The 21,810-nt window shown below is 43.2% G+C and overlaps 3 protein-coding genes across 5 annotated transcripts; 2 read left to right on the forward strand and 1 right to left on the reverse strand.

Annotated features, from left to right (window-relative positions):
* Positions 1–627: 627 nt before the first annotated feature.
* Positions 628–3,075, reverse strand: cnpy4 (canopy FGF signaling regulator 4). Its single transcript, XM_085451297.1, has 6 exons — positions 2,883–3,075; positions 2,665–2,791; positions 2,434–2,530; positions 2,201–2,323; positions 1,863–1,980; positions 628–1,152 (listed from the first exon to the last, which is right to left on the reverse strand). Exons 1-6 carry the CDS (start codon positions 2,965–2,967, stop codon positions 1,034–1,036), a joined length of 669 nt encoding a protein of 222 aa, XP_085307423.1. The 5' UTR covers positions 2,968–3,075; the 3' UTR covers positions 628–1,033.
* Positions 3,076–4,016: 941 nt separating this feature from the next.
* Positions 4,017–16,183, forward strand: LOC146714917 (calpain-5). 3 transcript variants are annotated; one of them, XM_085451267.1, is made up of 14 exons: positions 4,017–4,232; positions 4,577–4,856; positions 7,187–7,371; positions 9,119–9,250; positions 9,406–9,617; positions 9,840–10,032; positions 10,114–10,307; positions 10,643–10,720; positions 10,811–11,234; positions 11,306–11,428; positions 11,506–11,702; positions 15,175–15,293; positions 15,406–15,542; positions 15,617–16,183. In XM_085451267.1, exons 3-14 carry the CDS (start codon positions 7,207–7,209, stop codon positions 15,791–15,793), a joined length of 2,151 nt encoding a protein of 716 aa, XP_085307393.1. In that variant the 5' UTR covers positions 4,017–4,232; positions 4,577–4,856; positions 7,187–7,206; the 3' UTR covers positions 15,794–16,183. The 3 variants fall into 3 exon arrangements, with proteins under 3 accessions (XP_085307393.1, XP_085307394.1, XP_085307395.1); XM_085451268.1 differs by having other exon boundaries at positions 9,840–9,993; XM_085451269.1 differs by lacking the exons at positions 4,017–4,232; positions 4,577–4,856; positions 7,187–7,371 and having other exon boundaries at positions 9,193–9,255.
* A 115-nt stretch (positions 16,184–16,298) lies between these two features.
* Positions 16,299–21,055, forward strand: LOC146714918 (transmembrane protein 272-like). The gene is made up of 5 exons (XM_085451300.1): positions 16,299–16,929; positions 18,054–18,126; positions 18,229–18,279; positions 18,382–18,588; positions 20,035–21,055. The coding sequence occupies exons 2-5, from the start codon at positions 18,063–18,065 to the stop codon at positions 20,241–20,243; spliced, it is 531 nt and encodes a 176-aa protein (XP_085307426.1). The 5' UTR covers positions 16,299–16,929; positions 18,054–18,062; the 3' UTR covers positions 20,244–21,055.
* The last annotated feature ends 755 nt before the right edge of the window (positions 21,056–21,810 follow it).

Raw genomic sequence — 21,810 nt, forward strand, 5'->3', positions numbered from 1 at the left:
GGGGGGGGCTCGGCTCGGTTCACTCTTCCAGCCCCCTCTGGCTTCTGCTCTGAGGCTGCTGGGTGACCCCTGCTCTGGGGCTCTCCTCAGCTCTTCCCAGGAGGGTGGCACGGATGCCCCTCGCACTCTGGGGCCTTTGGCTGTCTGGGTCCTGGATCTTCTCCATGCCCTGGAGGACAGGGCTATGGCTCCCTACACCCTCTAGCAGATTGTTACATGGAGAAACATTTTAATTAAAGTGCGCTCATCCACACAGGTGTACACACGAGTGTTCCCTGTTCATAGACAAACCACACCTTTCTTGGTTGCTACCTCAAAGAATATTGTGCGCTGTCGGTCCTGAGTGCTGCACAACAACATTCAATGTTATTGCATTAATGTCAACTTTAATGCGATGGTGTTGTGTTCATTATGCTGCTCTTTTTTGCTCGTTCCCCCCCCCCCCCAAACAGGTGAATTTTCAACAGGAGATTTTTCTTCTTTTTAAAATAGCCTTTCTCACTGTTTTTTAAAAAAAAAAAAAAAAAAAAAAAAAACACACTTGGCAGTTATTAATCTAGTCAGATCATACAGAAACGAGATGAAATAAACAAAGATGTGTATTTCATGAGTGATTTTGTACAGAGGCACTGTAAAAGTAGTATTTTATTAAACATGAAAAAAAACTGTACATACTGCACTTCAAGTCTGCAATTAGGGATACAACAATACTGATATGTACCATGACTGTGGCAAAGGGAGAAGTCACATGATGATCTAACATTCAAATATTAAAGGTAAAGGTTTAAAACCTCACAGGGAGCGCTGTAACAGTTCAGAAAGGCCACACATACAAAATAATGGAAGACGTTTAGGGTTAAATCCTATAAAGTGTCATGTTGCACGTGTTCATCGTAAAGCTATATATCTAAGTGTAACTTTTACTGAATATTTGAAACCCTCTCAAACGATTTCAGCTTCTGTCCACCAGTTTGCAGTTAGAAAAACTTGTAACTGAGGTGTAGTGTTGTCTTCTTTGTTCCCCTTGTCTTCTTCAAAGCTCCCCGGCATCATGGATCTTTCCCTCTTCTACCTCCTCCTCCACACTTGTCGTCTCCTCCTCAGCTCCTTCTTTGTCCCCCATGTCTCCTTTCCACACCTCCTTTAGACATTCTGAGGGAAGGAGAGAAAGAAAACACAAAGGGCTGTGTGGTTTCAGTTCACATTTCAGTCACTTTACATGCAAACAAACATTCTCCGATAGCTGTGGTTAAAAATAAATAAAAATAATAAATGCACAGCATCATCCATGCTTACAGTTGGAGGACTTTGTGCAAGCATGTCTGAGTAAATCTCTCCCTCTTTGTAGCCAAATATCTACAAATGGACACAAACACTAACAAATGTCCAAACCGCAGGGCGAGCAGCAGGACTCCCTTACAGAAAAGGGCAGACATGAGTGATAACAGGATTAGCAATAATTCAGTGAGACACAGCATCAAAGATGAGTTTGGGTGCAGGTGGTTTGCAAAGTGGCTTGCAGGTAACCAAATGAAAACAGAATTGGCTCTTTGCATGTACTCACACCACAGTTCCAGTTTATCCTAGAATCTGACGTCCTCTCTTTTGCTCACATACACACTTTAAAAATGTTGTATTGTATAAATTTTGTGATTTGACTTCAGGGCCTGTTTGAATTAACCCTGGGCTCGATTCAATTTACAAAACAGAGGAAATGAGAAGTTCTTATTTTCTCTGTTGCTTTTCCTGGTATATGAATGTAATCATTTTGGCAGGGTGTTTACATTCTCAACAAAGTGCGACTTAAAATATAAATATCATCTGCCAACCAGTAACTTGTTTTGGCACCATGCATCTCCCACCTTGCTCTGATGTCTCGAGGACGTGGTTCTCACAGAGGAAATTCTCCAGCCTCTGGTCCTGATGATGGAAGTACCAGTTCTCGACCACATCCTCATACTGCTCCAGCATAGTCTCACACTAACACACACCAAGTAATTAATATCAATTAATTTAAGTGTACACTACATTAAACACATTTCCTCTTGGTTTCCATAGCAGCACCTGCATAATGCCCACCACAATATAGTGTAATATGACGAAATGATTACATATACAGTGTCATCAAATAACTTATGCACTTTACAAAATGTGGAGCAAAACGTGCATTTAAAACACACACACACACACACACTCCTACCTGTTTTTTCATGTCTGTCACCTCCACAGAGGGCTCGTCCCACAGCTCGTACGGCATCCCCAAGTCCACTTGAACCCCTTTGTGTACCAGATTCTTCAGGGTCGTCATGGTCTGACTGGAGCCCTGCAGACACACAAACGAGCTAAATGTCAGTATGACACACAAGCTGAAGCAATAAGGACCACGTGCCCAACTTTTTAATGCACAACTATTAAAAAAAACTGTTAGATTACCTTAGCATATCTCAGGCTGCCAGGCCTCTCTGCATGAACATTATACTCCAGGATGCGCTCGCATATGTTGTCTACAGCCTCAGTCAGCCGAGTTTCCCTGCATTCAAACACACGGGGTTAACTACTGGTCTCACAGTCAGACACAGGTCACAGCCTGCAGTACAGCTCAAACATGCCACAAAGAAATCCCAGCTTCAAATAAGTTGCATGTCCTCATTCAGAGATACCTACGAGGTGTTGTATTTGATCTTTTTCCTTCTTTTGCCGGTGCCCAACACTTCTCCGACCTCCAAGACTTCACGGGAGCGAGCGGTTTTCTCCAGAGCGTCCTGCAGCTCGACTGTCAGAAACTTACACACTGACCGAGATCAGAAGTCACACGTTAACAAGAAGTTTGCTAACTGTGGGCAGGTCCAAGAATAGCTGCTGGTGCTAGTTTCTGCTCCTACCTTCGCATTTATTCGGCAGCCTCTCGTTTTCTTCCGCCGAAATAAAGCCGCAGAGCCAAAACAAAGACACAACGGCAAATTTCATTGCAACGGTTCGCTTTAAAACCTGCAGGAAAAGTCAAACTACCACGAGCTTAAAGGCACAGGAGCCACATCGGCGTATTTGACGGCGAATTTAAACTGCGCGTGCGTAGTACGTCATAACAGACGTAACTAGTCGATGCATGATGCTGCGATGTCAGGGAAGATAGTCTATCCACAAACGTTAAAGAGCTCAGTTTTGAGTTCAGTTCTTTACTAATAAATGTATAAGCTCTTAGAATCAACGTCACTTATTATTCTTTTAATAACTTTAGTTTAATGTATTTATTTTTTAACATTAGTGTATTTATTAGTATTTTTTTAAATGGGTCCCACTCCTAAAAACAGAAAAGTGGTGGCTCTGAAGGAAAAACGGGTTCCAAACCACTTCCAGCAACATGTGGCTAATAAAGTGGACAGTAACTGTATATAGAAATGGCAGAAATATTTACAATATAATGCACATAGATATATTAACATGAAATAAAAGGATTATGCATATTGTCTCTAAACATATTATTTAAATAAAATGATCATAACCATGTAGACACATGATTAACAATCATATCCAAAAAGTGAAATATGTGAAAATGAATTTACCGTATGTTTTTATGTGACATAAAGAATTTTTTAAGTCAAAACAATTGAATGAAACTACTGAAGTTTCAGTATGTTGCCAGGTCGCATGGATGTTATACATCATCAGCAAGTGTATTTCTAAAAATATAGAGTTTAACAAGTGGATACAGTATTTCATATTGTGTACAGTAGTGTACACAATATGAAATCTAGATAGACAATTACACAGATGGTCAGACTAAACAGAAGAATAATTTAAGCACAATCTGTTCTTTGTTTTTTAATATATCAGTAGCTTGTCAGTTTTCACTCTGCTCCTCAATGTGTTCCTTAAAAAGCTGCTGCTGCTGCTGCTGCTGCTGCAGGGTGTTATTATTGTATATGAATGCGGGATTATTGGCCTGGTGTTCAGCAGTGAAGTAGTTAACATAGGAGCGCTAGTCTCTTGGTTTCTCAGGTGTCAGGAGCAGCACACTCGACAGCAACAGATCAACAGATACTCCAGCAGACTGTGCGGGAGAAGATAGAGAGGAGAAGAAAGAGGAGAAGAGACTACACAGATAAGACAGAAAAAGAGAAGCGAGGGAGTCACAGGCCATGTTCAAGTGAGGAGAGAAAAGAGAAGATATGAGACTCGAGGAGAAGAGGACAGAATGTGCACAGTCACCAAACAGAAAAGCTGAGGCAGCAGTAAGTGATATGAGCGCAGATATACAAACACACAACCTTAGGAAACACATTTGTTGATGTTCTTCAGATGATGTCAGAGGATAAACTGTTCGTCTTGAATGTCTGAACCTTGAGTCACTGCAGTAACTGTGTGAGGATTTCCAAGTCTCTAATTGTGTTATTACACCTGGTGTGGCGGCTGTCTGTCTATTGTCTGAGTGAAGGGAGATAAAGTTACACACACACACACACACACACACACACACACACACACACACACACACGCTCATGCATTAGCTCTAAAAACTGCACACACAGTCATGGTGTGAGGAGTTGTGTTTCACGTTCAATTTTTTTTCATCCAGGTCCAATGGCACAAATATGACACCGAGTTAATTACCTGGTGGAGATGTAGCAAACACTCCTGACACATTCAGAGGAAGGGACAACATTAACTGCTGCTGACTCTGGGATAAGGAAGAGGAAAAAGTGGACACATGTTGGCTGTTTTTGTTGTTGTTTTTGGTTTTTTTTTAATTATCCTCAAAAAAATGAGGATGACTAAATGACTAAGGGAATCCACTGACGGGGCTCAGCACAAAGGTCCATCTTAGGAAGCAAGTGGATAAACTTCCAGACTTGAAGGTAAAATATATGTTTATAGAGCCATGGCAACAATGTAGGTCTACTTTTCAAATTTACTAAATGACAATATTAAGAATTGTAATTTAATAAAAACTTAAAGTCGATGCACTACGAACACTAAAAAGTGAGTACTGGAAAGGTGATCTGCCAAACTAATGCACTAACCAAGCAAACTATTGTAGGAAAAATCATTTACTAAGCAATTAAAGTCTCATGAAGTCCAAAAAGCAGACCCTAAAGTTGGAGTTTTTATTGGGAACTTTTAAGGAAAGAGAAAATTATATACATTTGTAAATTTATCTTAAATACTTTGTGTTGAATGACTAGTGATATCTCGTTATTATCTTAGTTGATTACCTAAAGTGAGCTTATACATAAAACACTATAAACAGAGGATCTGATCAGCAACTATGATTTTTATTAACCTAAGATTGTTTTAAACTATATGAAAAATTTGAAATTAAAAATGGATTTCAAAAGTTACTACAAATCTGACTTTGAACCCTTTTCAGTTTATTAATCATTCCTGAATGATTAATTATTCAAATACAAGAACTTTGATTTGATGCTCACTGGGAGCAAATGATGATTTGTTTTGTGTGTGTTAGGATACTTTTTATAAAGTGTTGCATAAATGAAAAAGGGTCATTTTAGTCGATTACTAGGTGGTTGCTAGGCAACGTAATGACACGTTGATATCGGAAAAATATAAAAACATTCATTGACCTAAGATGTATTTTTGTGCCAGATAGGGTTGGAGTTCACAATCAGTGAAACAAATAAACACACAGCAAGACAAAGATTTCATTCACTATAATAAAATTAATTATTCCTCGTAGTGAATTTGGTTTTCAGTATAACAAAAATAGACTCAGATCAGGCTCATCCAAAGTAACAACCATCTGTTTAAAGAGTCAAAGTACTGCACAACAACAAAACAAACATGTAGCACCTGCAGATAAATTCATAGAAATGTTACTAAAAGTACTCAGTCTATTGGTGAGAGAAGGCAACATCACCAAAATCGGCATCTAATCCAAAAGCATCAAGGAAAAGACATTCATCAATTCCTGCAGCTTGATGTCGTAAAAATGTGTGTTTATAGATTTTCCTTCTCATTTGGTACGTCTGTGAAAAGATTGTATGAGAAAAAAAGCCATAAAATAGATTTCACCAAAAAGTGATAACGCTGACCTCCTGGCACACTCTCTCTGGCACTGAATCATTCTGCTACACAAACAGTTAAAGTTCAACTATGCTCATACTGCTGACTCCTGCCTGAGTTCATATCACTGATGACGAAAACAGTGCTCTTACTTTACTGCTGTCCTCACCCTGTGGCCCCAAAATACACACTGACCCCACAGAACACCCCCAGCTACCTCTGCCATGAGCTACATACCCCTTTAGATTCAGTTCAATTAGTTCAATGTTATGTAGCCTGCATATTAATACTTACACAGTAGTTACTGTGTGCTTACTCAGTACTTGGATGTTATACTTGCATCATCAGGACTTTCAACAAAAACTTAAAACATGCTCCATTAGGTGGTTTTATGTACATTTTAAATTAATACACTTTGTGAATTTCAATGAACTTTTATCAATAAGTTAAACGATGACAGTGTTTGAAATTTTACTTTGACATTTTGGTTAAGTGGGAATTATATGAACTGTGGGGTTCACCTTAATGGGACTGCACAGAAAAGTCTCTAGGCAGGTTGCAGCCGGTCAGTGTGATCTGATACTGTTTGTAATGTTTAGTTGGGCAAAACAAATAATAATATTAAGTGAAGTAGTGTGAAAGATCTCAACTGTCATTGAAACAGCAAAGTCATTGGCATCTATCAGTCTGGAAGGTATTACAAAGCCATTTCTAAGGCTTTGAGTCTCCGGTGAACCACGGTGAGAGCCATCATCCAAAAAGGAAGAAAACTTGGAAAAGTGTGAACCTTCCCAGGAGGGGCCGGCCTGCCAAAATTAACAGAAGAGGGCATTAACAACTCATCCAGCTCACAAAAGAACCCAGAACAGCATCTAAAGAACTGCTTGTCTCACATTTACCAAAAAACATTTTGATCATCAATTCAATAAAATTTTGTTTATAAAACACCAGATCACAGCATCAGTTGCCTCAAAGTACTTTATATTGTAAAAATCCTACAATAATACAAAGGAAACAGAGTAAACCCCAACAACCATATGATTCTCCAGTGAGCATGCTGCGAGCGTATCACCACACTACTTTAGCAGTGCATAGCTCCAGTTTCTTACAGTATGTTCTCTGACCCTCTCTCCCCTTTCTCATCTGCTTTCCACCTTCCTTTAAGGCCTCTGAGGCCCAACCAGGATGCCAGAACGAGTGTATGACTTCCAGGGCCAGAGTTTTCACAAGTTGCGGCGGGCCTGCCTCCGTCGAGGAGCGCTCTTCAAGGATCCTCTATTCCCCGCCACAGACCAGTCCCTCTTTTACAAGAGACAGCCTCCACCGGGTCTGACCTGGAAGAGGCCGAGGGTGAGTTAGACGTGGAGTGTAAAATTGAAATTCTTTTGTTTTTTAACTTGAAATACATCTCCACTCCTCCCACATCTAAACCGAGTTGCTGCCTCCACATGTTGCATTTCAGCAGATTGGGTTAATTAAAGCACTTTCTCTTAAAGGACAGGCGTCATGTCAGCTGGTGAAACCTTAGCCCTCAGGGAGCAAGTTGATGACGGACCGCTGTGTTAGTGGGATTGTGGGTGTGTACAGTTGAGTATAGAAAAAGCACAAGCCAATGTAAATAGCATGGGTGTTTTTAGCACACTGTTGTGATGGGTACAGCTGTCTAAGTATAGGTTTTTAATGTGGCCACAGAGAGCTAAGGGTGTGGTAATACACTTGAATTAAACCAGTGAAATGTTAAGGTGAATCGAGGTTGAAGGGATTGTTGTTTAGTGTGGATATTTATCAGACATTTGATGGTCCAGTAACTTTATGATTACAGAGTTTTATACCCGTCTGATGTGTCTTAATTTTCAGGACACTGATCCTCACTGTGCTCTGCTGAGGAAAATCGGTTTAATCCAAACAGTGAAACATGTGAAAGGATCAGAAAGCCCCGGGTATTTCCCATCGGGGTCATTAGTTCAAGGAGTTCATTCAAAGCCAGGCCTTTAGTGCTCTTAATGTGAAACCCTGCTGACGATTAATTTGTTGACTCAGAGCTGGAGAGAAAGGGTTAAAGGTATTGCGGTCCTAATGCACTACTCGGGTATTTTAAGCGTGTATCAACACAGATGATAAGGTGTCACCTGTCGCTTCACCCTGCTGGCACACAAACACAAACACACCCTAACTTCCCATTTGCTATCAAAACTATCCAGTTCATAATTTCAGTGGTCTTATCTGAAGCTTGTTACGAACATGATAGCGTCGTAAAGAAGGTTTATTTCTTGTCTAGTGTTACAACCGAAGAAGTTATGGCCACCCAGAGTGTATCTTTCTGCGTGTGTGTGAGTGCAGCGACACTTCTACAGTTACCTGACCCTGTCCAAAGTGAGAGCAGAAGGTCTACACACACATTATCTGTCTCCTCAGCAGTGCTTGGACACCCTGACTGAATCAGCCCGCAGGCCCCATAAAACTCTGTGACGATACGAGCTGCTGAAGTCATTAATGGCAGTGCTTGCTCCACTTAACTGTGTCGTTTAAAGCTGCTTCATGAAACAACCTGCTTTTAGAGATGAACTCACCAATAATAATGAACGCCGACCTTCCTTTAAGCTCTAGATTTAGGTTCAAGCCTCCTGCTATCATCACAGGATCTCAGATCCCAGGTGGACACAGATGCCATTCACCCCATTAGCTGTCACGTAGTGATGAACAATCCCTGTATTTCCCTAGAAATGTGCAGGTAGGAGCTCATTGACTCCTTGATGCACAAATAAGAAATGAACCTGCTGTTGCTGATAAGGTGTAAAAACTGTGGTCCAAACTTAGGATGTGAAAGTGACGACCAGAAACTGTGGTCACTTGAAGTTAGCTTCAAGCGGGAAGAAAAACTCCCTTTTAACAGGAAGAAATCTCAAGCAGAACCGGGCTCAGGGAGGGTTGGCTGTCTGCTGTGACTGGTTGGAGTGAGAGGAGGAAGACAGGGCAAAGACACACTGTGGATATACAGTCTATTGCTAAAGTGTTACTGTTATCCTGCAGTCTGCCAGGTGATGACTAACTACATCCCATATTTCTTGTCATAAGCCTGATCTCTCTTCCTCTCCAGGAGATTTGTAAGGACCCCCGTCTGTTTGTCGATGGCATCAGCACTCGTGATTTGCACCAAGGAAGTCTGGGTAACTGCTGGATGGTGGCAGCCATTTCCTGCCTGGCGTCTGAGCCATCACTGTGGAAAAAGGTTTGGTGTGTTTTTCCCCTCACCTTCTTCACAATCATCTTTCCTCTTTCTCCTTATTCTTTACTATCGTCCCTACTCTGCATTCTCTGCATTTCCTCCTGGTTCCTTCCTTGTCTTTCTTCACCCTTCCTCATCCACCTCTATCCTCTTCCTAGGTCATCCCCGATCATTTGAATCAGGAGTGGAATCCAAAGCGTCCCGACTTGTATGCAGGAATTTTCCATTTCAGGTTCTGGCGTCTCGGTCGCTGGATGGATGTTGTTGTAGATGATCGCCTGCCTGTCAGTGAGGATGGAGTGCTGCTCTTCTGTCGTTCGGCAACACCACGAGAGTTCTGGAGCGCCCTGCTGGAAAAGGCCTACGCCAAGTGAGCATCAGCAGAAAATGCTGGTTTTGATATTAGATTAGATTAGATAAAACTTTATTAATCCCTCGGGTGGGTTCCTCTGGGAAATTCAGTAGCATTGATGGGACTGCTGTTAATTTTACACTGCTGAACCTACGTCTTGACTGCCACAACCACTACTTATGGCAATCCTAATGTCTAATGATCCTGAATCAATCACTCAATCCCTCTCTCAACTTTTAGACTTAACGGCTGCTACGAGGCCTTGGAGGGAGGGAACACTGCAGAGGCCCTGATCGACTTCACTGGTGGAGTTTCAGAGCCGCTCAGTCTGGATCGTGAGGCTCTAAGACTTCACAGTGACCAGAGGAGGGCGCTCTTCCAGACTTTAACCAAGGTCCATGAATGTAAATCACTCATCACTTGCTCCATACGGGTAGGGCTTCTGAGTCTTGAACATTTAGAAAAACTGGAGAAGAAATGGGTTAAAATGATTTCACTGTTTCACGTTTCTCAGCCTGCAGAGGGGGAGACCGTGGAGTCAGTGCTGGAGTGTGGGCTCGTGCGAGGACACGCCTACGGGATCACGGCAGTGAGGAAGGTGAGGTTGGGGGAGAAGGTACTGAAGAGAGGCGGGACATCCAGACTCTTTATGGTCCGCATGAGGAACCCGTGGGGGACCACAGATTGGACCGGTGCCTGGAGTCAGAGGTGAGAGGTGACTTTGAAGTCTTTGCACTGGCTTCTGCCACATGTCAGACTGCTGAGAGCATTTTGTAGGAGCTCTGGAGGGAAAAGTCTTTGCTGACTTTAACAGTGTCGCTGTGGTTTGCAGCATTTTATAATGCCACTGCTGATATTCTGGAGAGATTCTGACGTTTTACAATAGTTTGGGATTTGTTTTACTGGGGTGGAGGGACATCTGCTGTTCACATCATGGAAGTCTGAGAACTGGATCACTAAAGGTTTCTAGAAGCTGAAACACTGCTTTTATTTTTATGTCCTTTCCAAGTGTTCTGCTTTCTGTCCTTGTGTGCCCCCTGCAGGTCAGAGCAGTGGCAGCAACTGAGTCGTGCAGAGAGGGACAAGATGGGGCTCGTTGTTCGTGATGTCGGGGAGTTTTGGTACTTCTGATTTTTATTATTTGAAGAACAAAAAGTCATGTGGGTTAGCTGGTTTCTGCCTAACATTTTATTCTTTTCCTTTTCCCTCAGGATGGATTTCGAGGACTTCTGTCAACACTTTACAGACGTGGTGGTGTGCAGACTGGTGGAGAGGACTCTGCTGTGGCCGAGATCTCGCTGGAGAGAAGTGAGCTGCTACGGGGAGTGGGTTCTACCTCCCCCCACCCATGGAGCACCTCCACCCACTGTGCTCCAGAGTAACTCTACACTGACTCTGAGTAAGAGCAGCAATGGGCCTGGAGGGACCAAGCAGCGTGGGAACAGAAAGGAGGATCGACTCGGTGAGAGTCAACAGGAAGGAAGGAAAAGAGGAAGAAGCAAGCCTGATGTGAGCAAAGTGACAGCAGAAAAGGGTGGTGGGAAGGTGAATGGAGTATGGAAGGTGGAGTTGGATAAGAGGAGCCGGTGTGGTGGATGTATCAATCACAGGGACACCTTCCTGCACAATCCACAGGTAAATATAAGATTGAAACCAGGGTTTGCATCAGCACATGAATGCTAAAAATGACTTTTCATTCTTATTAGTTCATGTTTGAGGTGCGAGCCAAAGAGGAGGAGGTGCTGATCTGTCTGCAGCAGGAGGACAGGAGGATGTGGAGGAAAAATGGAAAAGGAGAAAACCTGCCTATTGGCTTTGAGGTGTTGAAGGTGAGCCGGGCCACTGAGCAACCTCACGTTTTTTGAGTCATAAAAAAAATATTTCAGTCCTTCCTCATCATCTGCAGGTGGAGGTGAACCGCTGCAGTCGGGTGCAGTGCGTGGTGGAGCAGGCGGCCAGCTCCATCTACATGGATTCCCGGAGTGTGACACTGAGGGGAACTCTGACTCTGGGACGTTATGTTGTGCTGCCCACCACCTTCCTGCCGGGCGTCACTGGATGCTTCCTGCTTCGCCTCTTCTCCCACTCTCGTATCAGACTCAGGTGAAATGCTGGTCAGGAAAGAAGGGTTAGAAATAGCTTTGAACGTTCTGATATTTGTAGATACTGAAAAGGTACGGAGGACCGAAGCTGCCCAAAGGTTTCAAAACCAAAAAAGTTTTTTTTATTACAGTTTTATTTTTATATTTGCCACAATTTATGTTTCCAGTGTTTTGAATTCTGCGTTTAAATTTCAATTTATTCTGCAAGTGGCACTTTTACAAGTTCAGCATTTCACATACTGGATGATCCATCCATCCATCTTCATCCGCTTTATCCGAGGCCGGGTCACGGGGGCAGCAGCCTAAGCAGAGAGGCCCAGACCTCCCTCTCCCCAGCCACCTCCTCCAGCTTATCCAGGGGAACACCAAGGCGTTCCCAGGCCAGACGAGAGATATAATCTCTCCAGCGTGTCCTGGGTCTGCCCCGGGGCCTCCTCCTGGTGGGACATGCCCGGAACACTTCACCCAGGAGGCGCCCAGGAGGCATCCTTGTCAGATGCCCGAACCACCTCAGCTGGCTCCTTTCGATGTGGAGCAGCAGCGGCTCTACTCACCCTATCTCTAAGGGAGAGGCCAGCCACCCTTCGGAGGAAGCTCATTTCTGCCGCTTGTATCCGCGATCTCGTTCTTTCGGTCACTACCCACAGCTCTTGGCCATAGGTGAGGGTAGGGACGTAGATCAACCGGTAAATTGAGAGCTTCGCTTTTACACTCAGCTCCCTCTTCACCACGACGGACCGGTGCAGCGTCCGCATCACTGCAGCCACAGCCCCAATCCGTCTGTCGATCTCCGGCTCCCTTCTCCCATCACTCGCGAACAAGACCCCGAGATACTTGAACTCCTCCACTTGGGGCAGGAACTTATCCCCGACCCGGAGTGGGCACTCCACCCTTTTCCGGCTGAGAACCATGGCCTCAGATTTGGATGTGCTGATCCTCATTCCTGCTGCTTCACACTCAGCTGCGAACCGTTCCAGTGCGAGCTGGAGGCCCTCACCCGATGAAGCCAACAGAACCACATCATCCGCTAAAAGCAGAGATGAGATTCTGAGGCCACCAAAGTGAAAGCCCAGTGTCCAGTATTCTGCGACCAGGACGAAAACCGCATTGTTCCTCCTGTATCCGAGGTTCGACTAGCGGACGAACTCTCCTTTCCAGCACCCTGGCATAGACTTTCCCAGGGAGGCTGAGGAGTGTGATCCCCCTGTAGTTGGAACACACCCTCCGGTCCCCCTTCTTAAAGATGGGGACCACCACCCCGGTCTGCCAGTCCAGGGGTACTGCCCCTGATCTCCACGCAACATTGTAGAGGCGTGTCAACCAGGACAGCCCAACAACGTCCAAAGCCTTCAGGAACTCGGGGCGGACCTCATCAACACCAGGGGCTCTGCCACCAAGGAGTTGTTTAACTGCCTCAGTGACCTCGCCCCCGGAAATTGGCGGGTCATTCCCCTCATCCCCAGACTCTGCTTCCTCCTCAGAAGACATGTCAGTGGGATTAAGGAGGTCCTCGAAGTATTCCTTCCATCGCCTGACAATTTCCTCAGTCGACGTCCGCAGCGCTCCGCCAGCACTATACACAGTGCAGGTAGTGCACCGCTTTCCCTCCTGAGACGCCTGACGGTTTGCCAGAATCTCTTCGAGGCAGTCCGAAATTTTTTTTCCATGGCCTCTCCGAACTCCTCCCACACCCGAGTTTTTCCTTCAGCCACTGCCCGAGCTGCATTCCGCTTGGCCTGTCCATACCTGTCGGCTGCCTCCGGAGTCCCACAGGCTAACCAAGCCCGATAGGACTCCTTCTTCAGCCTGGTGGCTCCCTTCACCTCTGGTGTCCACCATTTGGTTCGGGGATTACCACCACGGCAGGCACCAACCACCTTGCGGCCGCAGCTCAATGCAGCAGCTTCGGCAATGGAGACGCTGAACATGGTCCATTCGGACTCAATGCACACCCTCACTACGCGTTTAGGTGCACCAGGTCTGTCCAGCGTCCTCCCCCGCCACCTGATCCAACTCACCACCAGGTGGTGATCAGTTGACAGCTCAGCCCCTCTCTTTACCCGAGTGTCCAGAACATATGGTCGCAGGTCTGGTGATACGATTACAAAATTGATCATTGACCTACGGCCTAGAGCGTCCTGGTGCCATGTGCACTTATGGACACTCTTATGTTCGAACAGGGTGTTCGTTATGGCCAAACTGTGATTAGCACAGAAGTCCAATAACAAAGCACCGCTCGGGTTCAGATCAGGGAGGCCGTTCCTCCCAATCACGCCCCTCCAGGTCTCGCTGTCATTACCCACGTGAGCATTGAAGTCTCCCAGCAGGACAACAGAGTCACCTTCCAGCACCCCCCCCCCCCGGTTCCAGAGCTCAAGCAATGCGTAGAGGTGAGCCCAACTATATCTAGCCGGTACCTCTCAACCTCACGCACTAACTCAGGCTCCTTCCCCACCAGAGAGGTGACATTCCATGTCCCTATTGCCAGTCTTGGCAGCCGGGGGTCAGTCCGCCAGGGCCTCCTCTCCTGGCCGCCACCCGGCACACAATGCACCCAACCCCTATGGCGCCTCCTGTGGGTGGTGGGCCTGCGGGAGGATGGGCCCATGTCTCCTCTTCGGGCTGTGCCCGGCTGGGCCCCATGGACTAAGGCCCAGCCACCAGACACTCGCCCTCGGGCACCCTCCCCGGGCCTGGCTCCAGGGCGGGGCCCCGGTAACCCTATCCCGGGCAGGGTAAACTGTTCCCTTAATGTTCTCTTCATAAGGGTCTTCTGAATCGCTCTTTGTCTGGTCCCTCACCCAGGACCAATTTGCCATGGGAGACCCTAGCAGGGGGCAAAAGCCCCCAGACAACATAGCCCCTGGGATCCCTGGGACACACAAACCTCTCCACCACGATAAGGTAGCGATTCACGGAGAGGGTGGGATGATTGATCCCAGTAAAAACAGATATTGTTGCTTTTACTCAGGAGATCTTTACAGATGTTCAACTAATTTACATGAAAATTTTAAAATTACTAAAAATAAAATAAAAAATCAAATAGTTAATAATCAGGTGAATAAATACAAAATTAAATAATACAGGAAAGATTTAGGAAGTAACAGAAAAATAAATGTAAATGACATTTTTTAAATTAAGTAATGGAACAGTTTTAATATTTATTTACTCATAAAGTATATTTATTTATTTATTAATTATTTTTGTATTTATAATTCAAAAAATTTTCATTTTGGTGGTTTTGTCCTTCCGCAGAACAGAGAAAAAAAAAACAAAACCAAACAAACAGTAAATATGACATAGACATTTTTTTTGATAAATTATAAAAATCAATATGAAACCACTATTAGCATCATAAATTTTATATTATTTCTTACATTTAATTTTTTCCACTTTAACAGAAAAAATCTCTTTTTCCCTTCACTATTCCCAGTCCTCTGCATTTAATTTAGTTATTTCTTTTTTCCATGAAGGGAACTGAGGGAGGACTTACCGTCTCCCTCTGTGCTCCACTGTTTTCTACCTCAGCCCACAGTGGTAACCACAGTTTATCTACACAGGGCGTCAGGACTCAACCCTCCCAAACAAACAGGTAACTGCAAAATGAAAGACTCATATTTGGGCAGACTCTTAATTATTGCACATATCTCCCTTGGTGTTTTCTTTCTTTCTTTCTTTACACCGTGCTGGATTTTGTTCCGCAGCCCCCGATGTTTACGCTGTAGTGAGATGTGAGAATGACAACGTCAGGACGCGGGTGTTCAAGGAGAGCGGAAACCCTGAATTCAACCTGAGAACCATCTTCTACAGGAGATACCCCAACACAGACATCTCTGTTGAGGTTTGGCACATTCCTGTTCCCTCTCACGCAGCACACAAACACACAGGGCTAATGGGTTTCCTGTGTATTGACAGATATACAGCAGAGGTCTGCTGTGGGACTCGCTTCTCGGTGAGACTCGACTCCAGACGGCCGAGTCTGAGAGGAGTCGAAGCCTCGTGATGAATCTGCGAGGCAGACGGTCTCGTTCAGGGCTCAGAGGTTGCGTCTATCTTGAGACGTCTTCCAGCGTGTGCCTCACAGACTTGTGACAGTCTGGCTGCCCTGGCAAACACTGCCCTCTCAGGTAGAAGCTGATGAGCAAATAAAGGTGCTGTAGTTTTTTGGGGTTTTTGACCTGTTGTATTTTAAACCACAGTGAGCTGCTTGGTCTCTTGCACTTTGCTGTGGGACTTTAATAATTAGGTTATTAATGTACTGACAGATGCTCTGTGGTGATCTACTGCTCAGTTATGCAGGCACAAACACAGCAGTTCAACAAGAACAGTGGGACTGCTGCCAAAACCAGTTTGTGTTATTTTAAAATATGCATTGTTATGTGTTGTATTTTTATTGATTTGTTATTTATTTTTTGTTTTATTCATTAAAATGGTGATGTTTGGCTCACATTTGCATTTCTCATAATTAAACTATAAACACTGTGTAAGCCTGTTTTATTTTATCATCACTCAGCAGACCTACTTGCCTTAAGTCATTGAAATGTCAGTCAGCTAAGAGCCATAATCTCTCCAGCATGTCCTGTCTCTTTTCCGGCATCTCCTTGTAGTTCTTTGCATCTTCTTTTTAAAGAATAAACCTATAAAATTTAAATCAAAGTTTTAACAGCACTGCGCTCCTTTCTTTGTCAGTACATAGTACAGGATGAGTGCGTGTAATTAAATAAATGGTGACATCACTGGGAGCCATAAGGGTGAGTCATTTTTAACAGCACTTTTTTCTCATTGGACTCAAGTCTGTCTTGTAGCATTTGTCACAGTTCTGGGTCATTTGGACCCAGCATTTTGAGTTTCTTGTATTTTGGTATTGTTTTCCTGTGCTTTCCTCCTGTCTCCACTTCCCAAATCACTCCGCTGTGTATTTTAGTCCTTTGTCATTCATTGCTTGCTATCGCGTCATACACAATGTCTCCATGCTGTGTTCTCCCTTTGTGTCCTGAGCATTGCCTGGCTCGAGTTTCTTAGTTTCTAGGGTCCAGTGCCCAGTTTAGTTTTTAGTTCTGCATTTGAGGTTTTGGTTTGTTCTTGTAATGTTAATTCCTACAAAGAGTTTTTGCAGCAATAAAAGCTGAGCTTTGAGTTTTACTTTCTGTTTCTGAGTTCTGCATTTGGGTCCTTCATCCTGCCCGCCACAGCCCACACCAGGGACTTCTTCAGAACAGACGGCTGTGGTGAGTAGAACAGAATTTTTCCTTACCCCTCCAAAATGTATAACAATTAAGACCGTGACTGAGGACCTCACCTCACAAGACCTAAAAGCTGTTTCTCTCTGCCCAAGGAACAAGAAATCTGATTTTGTTTCTGATTTTGAAAAACCTGAGATTTCTGTTTGTGCCAGTCAGTTGGAGAACGTTTGCTACACTGCACAAGGGGCAAAATCACAAACTAACAAGCTAACATTGAGTCTGAACCAATACTCTTTCACTAAATCTGTAAATTTTAAGTCAGTATATTCTGAGGTAGAGTTATCTGTTTCTGAGCCTGTTAACCTTGAGTCTGTAAATCCTCAGTGAACTAAAGGTAATTGTTTTACTGCTAAGATAACTGCAGAGGCGTTAACAACAATAACAAATAATGCGGTCCAACATATTTACAACTCAGTACACGCGATAAATATCTCAACACCCCGTCTTGTACTCAGGTTGCTGGAATCTAAAGAATATTGTCCTGTAAACTACCATACAGATGTGGACTCACCAAAACATGATGTCTGCAAACTTTCCAAGTTTTAGCTTAGACACAGGTTTGGTCATAACATCTGCAACCATTTCTTCAGTAGTGCAATATAACAGGCACATTTTTGTCCATTTACAATGGGCCTTACAAAATGATATTTAATGTCCACATCTTTGCACCTCTGATGATTCACAGGTTTTTAGCTATCTATACCTGTCAAAAGCTGCCCTAAATATATAAACTCTTGTATTGTAGAAGCCAGAGCCATATATTCTGCTTCACAGGTAGAGAGCGCCACAGTGGGCTGTTTCTTTAGAGAACTGTTCTTACATAGGTTCACACAGCATTACTGTAGGCTACTAGACCTAAATTTTCATTGTTTCTCCTAAAACACAACTTCTTATCCTTGGACCGTCTGAGATATCTTAATACATGCTTCACAGTTACCCATTGTTCCTTTGTTGGTTCATGGAAATGTTGTGATAACTTGCTTGCCACAAAACTTAGGTCTGGACTGCCTACAGCAGGGGTGGGCAATTCCAGCCTCTACTGGCTGCTCAAGATTGCTTTGCACACCTTCAGTTGGACTTCCAACTCAATTCTTTATCTTCTTCTGCAGGTGAGAAAAATGGAGAGCAGTAACCTTCTGGGACGCATCCGGAACCGTCCAAAACCCCCAGCAATCGCACTAGGTAAAATCTAGCGATTTTAACATCATGAACACTGGTGTCATAGCTTCATTTCTGTAAATATCATTTGAAGAAACTGAGTTCAGTGTTTGATTTTTTTTGCAGCGATCTTTAGCGCGATATTTTGCATCATGCCCATTGCTCAGATTGCAATTGGTGAGCTCCATACTTACTTACTTGAATGAGTGTTCAAAGGTGTTGAAGTTTTCCAGGCAGCTCTGATTGTACTTTTTGAGTCATCCTCCTTGTGTCCACCAGGGGCAATATACCTTCATGAGTGTCCGCGCCAGCACTACATCCCCATCTATCTGATAGTGTTAGGACTCTCAAGCCTGTTGTTCGTGTTGCTCTCCTACTTTCCCTGTGCCAAAGAGCCCGAAGAAGGCACCTCCAACCCTCTGAGCACAATCTACAAAGCCTGGAACTCACCGGCAATGTTCTTTGTCTTCTGCTGGTTTATCGCTGGTGAGTTAAAAAGTCAAGAAAGTGACCTGTTTCTGGTTGGCTGCCTGTTAAAATTGTGTAAATACAGTCGTGGACATCAGACAAACGACCGGCATAAATTCACACCAAAGAGATTAAACATTAGCTCTCAGCACCACAAACAGAACAGGACTCCTCCTAGGCAATGTTTACAGTGCGCAGTGTGTTTCTATTATAGACCACATTCGTTTCAGCTGCATGAAGCTCTAAAAGGCCACAAAAAATATGATACTGTGTAAAGTGCTGTCCCTCCTTCATGTGAATCAGATTCATCATAGCAGACATTGAGTCTTATGTACCCAGGGTGCAGGATTCCCTGTCTAATCATTAAAACTTGTGGCTCATTAATACATATTAATAGCACAGCGTGAAAGAAGCTAGCCACAACAAAAACAAGGATGTAAATTAGGACTGTAGTCTTTAGGGTTGAGTGTCTGATTGATCAATATGCTCTCTATTCTCATTAGTTAGAAGATCAATAGTCATTAATCTTGGCAGAGGGAAGAGCAGATCACAATCTGTATATGAACGATGGATGTAGCTTCCAGTTCTTAAAAGTTTAGTCAAAGCAGAAGTGCCTTAAATCTGCACGTGACTACTGTGACGTGACTGCTCTGGTTCTAAAAATAAATAAGGTTGTGCAAAAGTCTCTGAGAAAATGCTCCTCAGCTTCCTCATTGTCTCACGCTTCCCAATGGCATTGTCGCCCTCTAGTACTAGTATTGCCTGGGTAGGGCCATCCAAACGCCTCACAAGAAGGGATAAAGGAAGGAAGGACAAAAAGAAAAATTTAGTAAAGTTACATTAGAAAGCGATGGTGGTGTAGGACATAGATTAATTAATGGTTAAAGTAATCTAGAAGGTCTAATAAGATCAAGACAAGACATTATTTTAAAAAAGGTTATGAGTTAAGAATGTTAAAGGTGATCACAGTAGATAAACCTTAACTCATTAAAGACTTAAATCTATCCATAGGCTCTCAGTGTTTGCTGCTTTCTGTCAGAGCCAAAAAGTGCAGAAAATGTGTCAGCTGATGTTTTCAATCATCTTTTCAATTGTCTCTTTTGCTAGCTAACATCACCAGCAGTAGCTGACTGTATCTGTCTTAATTGTGGCTTTTGTGGTAGTGCAGTTATTTAGGTCATGCAGTACAGTGCATTTGAGTCATGATAAAGTAGGTGAGGTAAACTTGATTGTGGATAAAATAGCAAATTTCTTGCTAATTAAATATTCCCCAAAATAGCTGTTTATCATCAAACTTCAATCCATCAATTAAATACACTTATCTTATCATTATCAGGCTCCAGACCCTTTTTATCCAGATTACACTTTGTCAACAACTGTGCCCATGAGCATAAAGGTATACCGGGGTGAGAATTAATACATGTTGTAACATTAAATTAAATTTTAAAAAAAAAATTTTCATAGGTGATGTATGGATCTACTCTATTTATCAGCCCAACTATGACAAAAACACAACAAACGTGGACCCCTACTGCAACAAGACCCTTTACCTGTTTGCCTTCTGGATAAACACTTTGTTTAATATCTCAGTTGGGTTTTTTTTCCTGGGCGTCTTCTTGTTCCTCCTCGGCTTCTGCCTGTATAGGGGTGCCAATCCTGCCGCCGACGTGTAATGACTTTTGGAAATGATGAGGGGACTGGACGCACTCAATGAATATGCTGCCAAGGCAAATATGTTGGAAATGGGATCCAAAAAATGGCAGGATAAGTGTGTGATGTGTCCGTGCATCTTGTGTTGAAAGATGAGCATTTTCTATACCTCTGCAGCAGCTACTGTTTACAGGAATTTAATTATGCAATCAAGAAGATCACTGATGTTTAAGAATTTGTACGAGAGCTGATTCCAATAGCAAAAATATGTTTTACTTTCTTATTTGTTTCCATATTTGTCCCAGGAAAACACACAGGTCTACATTATAAATGTGAGCAAGGTTTTTCTCACAAGTATTTCAGCTTATCATTAAACTCTTTTAGTGACATTACGGATAAATCTCAGCCACTGACATCGTTTACTGGCATCTTATTTGCCAATAAAAACCCAGCATCGGTCAGTGTCAGTAATTAGCTGATATATCTGTGAATCTGTAGATGTGCTGTTACATGCTGAGCCACAAATTGGCATTATTGAGTGTACATGATGAAATTAAAAAGTCACTTTGGTTATGGTATCATTTATGAAATAAATAAATAAGAAATAAATCATGTGTAATGCGGTTTTTCATAATTATAATTCTGTAAAGTGTAGGTTTGTTTTCTGTGGAAACCAACACTTTTTTGTATTTCACTGTTCAAAATGTAATCACATCATTAAACTCTGTCAGAGGTTTATCGCTGCAAGGATGGATCATGAATCGTGAGATTTGTAATAAAAGTCATGCTGTATTTTGTCATGTTAGGAATAAAAATGAAAGAGGAGAAAGAGTGGGAAGCTTTTATGCACCGGCTGTGTAGCAACAGGAAATAGTTTCATCTGAAAAGAAGAAATTCTGCACCTACATGCTAAATGATAGTCTGTGCAAGAAAGCATTAGACCGAAGCGCACAATGGATAATACGGTTATTTTCAGTGTATCTGATCTTTAAAATTTGTAATTGGATACTGTCCCAGTACTGAAGCTTACTTTTTTTGTTGTTTCTGTGAAAGACGACAATGGTTAAGGACTAAAGTGTACACCTCTATAACCAACTCTGTTTAATTATTAGTTGTTAATAATCTCTGGCTTGGCTTGCTTCCACAGCGTGTCTTTTTCCTGTCTTTCTTCCCTAACCCCAACCGAAAGATGGGAAACCACTGAATAAGAATCGGTGTTACAAAAAAGACACAGTGGAGACTCATGATTTCATCCAGGAAACACCAAGAACCTTAGAGGCTTGCAAAGCGTATGGCTGGGAAGGCCAGTTTTAGTCATGTATTTATGAGTGGGGGCTCAGTGCAGATAAGAAAACTAATATTTAGGTTTTCAGAAAATAAAAACAGTTGAACAACAGAGAAATCTGTGATAGACTTGAAATCCTCTACAAGGATCCTCCATTCCCCAGTACAGACCAGTCCCTCTTTTACAAGAGACAGCCTCCACCAGGTCTGTCCTGGCAGAGGCCGAGGGTGAGTTAGACGTGGAGTGTAAAATATAAATTTTTTTGTTTTTTAACTTGAAATACATCTCCTCCGTGAATCGCTACC

This window comes from Copadichromis virginalis, linkage group LG3, assembly GCF_057382275.1.
Source record: "Copadichromis virginalis isolate Kocher_CV1m ecotype Utaka linkage group LG3, C_Virginalis_male_GT1.1, whole genome shotgun sequence".
NCBI lineage: Eukaryota > Metazoa > Chordata > Actinopteri > Cichliformes > Cichlidae > Copadichromis > Copadichromis virginalis.

Bases quoted from the DNA above. Each gene is read 5' to 3' on its own strand.
- cnpy4 (XM_085451297.1), bottom strand. From the start codon at position 2,967: ATGAAATTTGCCGTTGTGTCTTTGTTTTGGCTCTGCGGCTTTATTTCG. The intron at 2,324-2,433 runs GTAATCTAACAG...GTGTGTCTGCAG, and splicing joins GCAGCCTGAGATATGCTAAG to GGCTCCAGTCAGACCATGAC. The intron at 1,153-1,862 runs GTGGGAGATGCA...TCCTTCCCTCAG, and splicing joins CCTCGAGACATCAGAGCAAG to AATGTCTAAAGGAGGTGTGG.
- LOC146714917 (XM_085451267.1), top strand. From the start codon at position 7,207: ATGCCAGAACGAGTGTATGACTTCCAGGGCCAGAGTTTTCACAAGTTG. The intron at 7,372-9,118 runs GTGAGTTAGACG...CTTCCTCTCCAG, and splicing joins TGACCTGGAAGAGGCCGAGG to GAGATTTGTAAGGACCCCCG. The intron at 9,618-9,839 runs GTGAGCATCAGC...CTCAACTTTTAG, and splicing joins CTGGAAAAGGCCTACGCCAA to ACTTAACGGCTGCTACGAGG.
- LOC146714918 (XM_085451300.1), top strand. From the start codon at position 18,063: ATGGAGAGCAGTAACCTTCTGGGACGCATCCGGAACCGTCCAAAACCC. The intron at 18,127-18,228 runs GTAAAATCTAGC...TTTTTTTTGCAG, and splicing joins ACCCCCAGCAATCGCACTAG to CGATCTTTAGCGCGATATTT. The intron at 18,589-20,034 runs GTGAGTTAAAAA...AAATTTTCATAG, and splicing joins CTTCTGCTGGTTTATCGCTG to GTGATGTATGGATCTACTCT.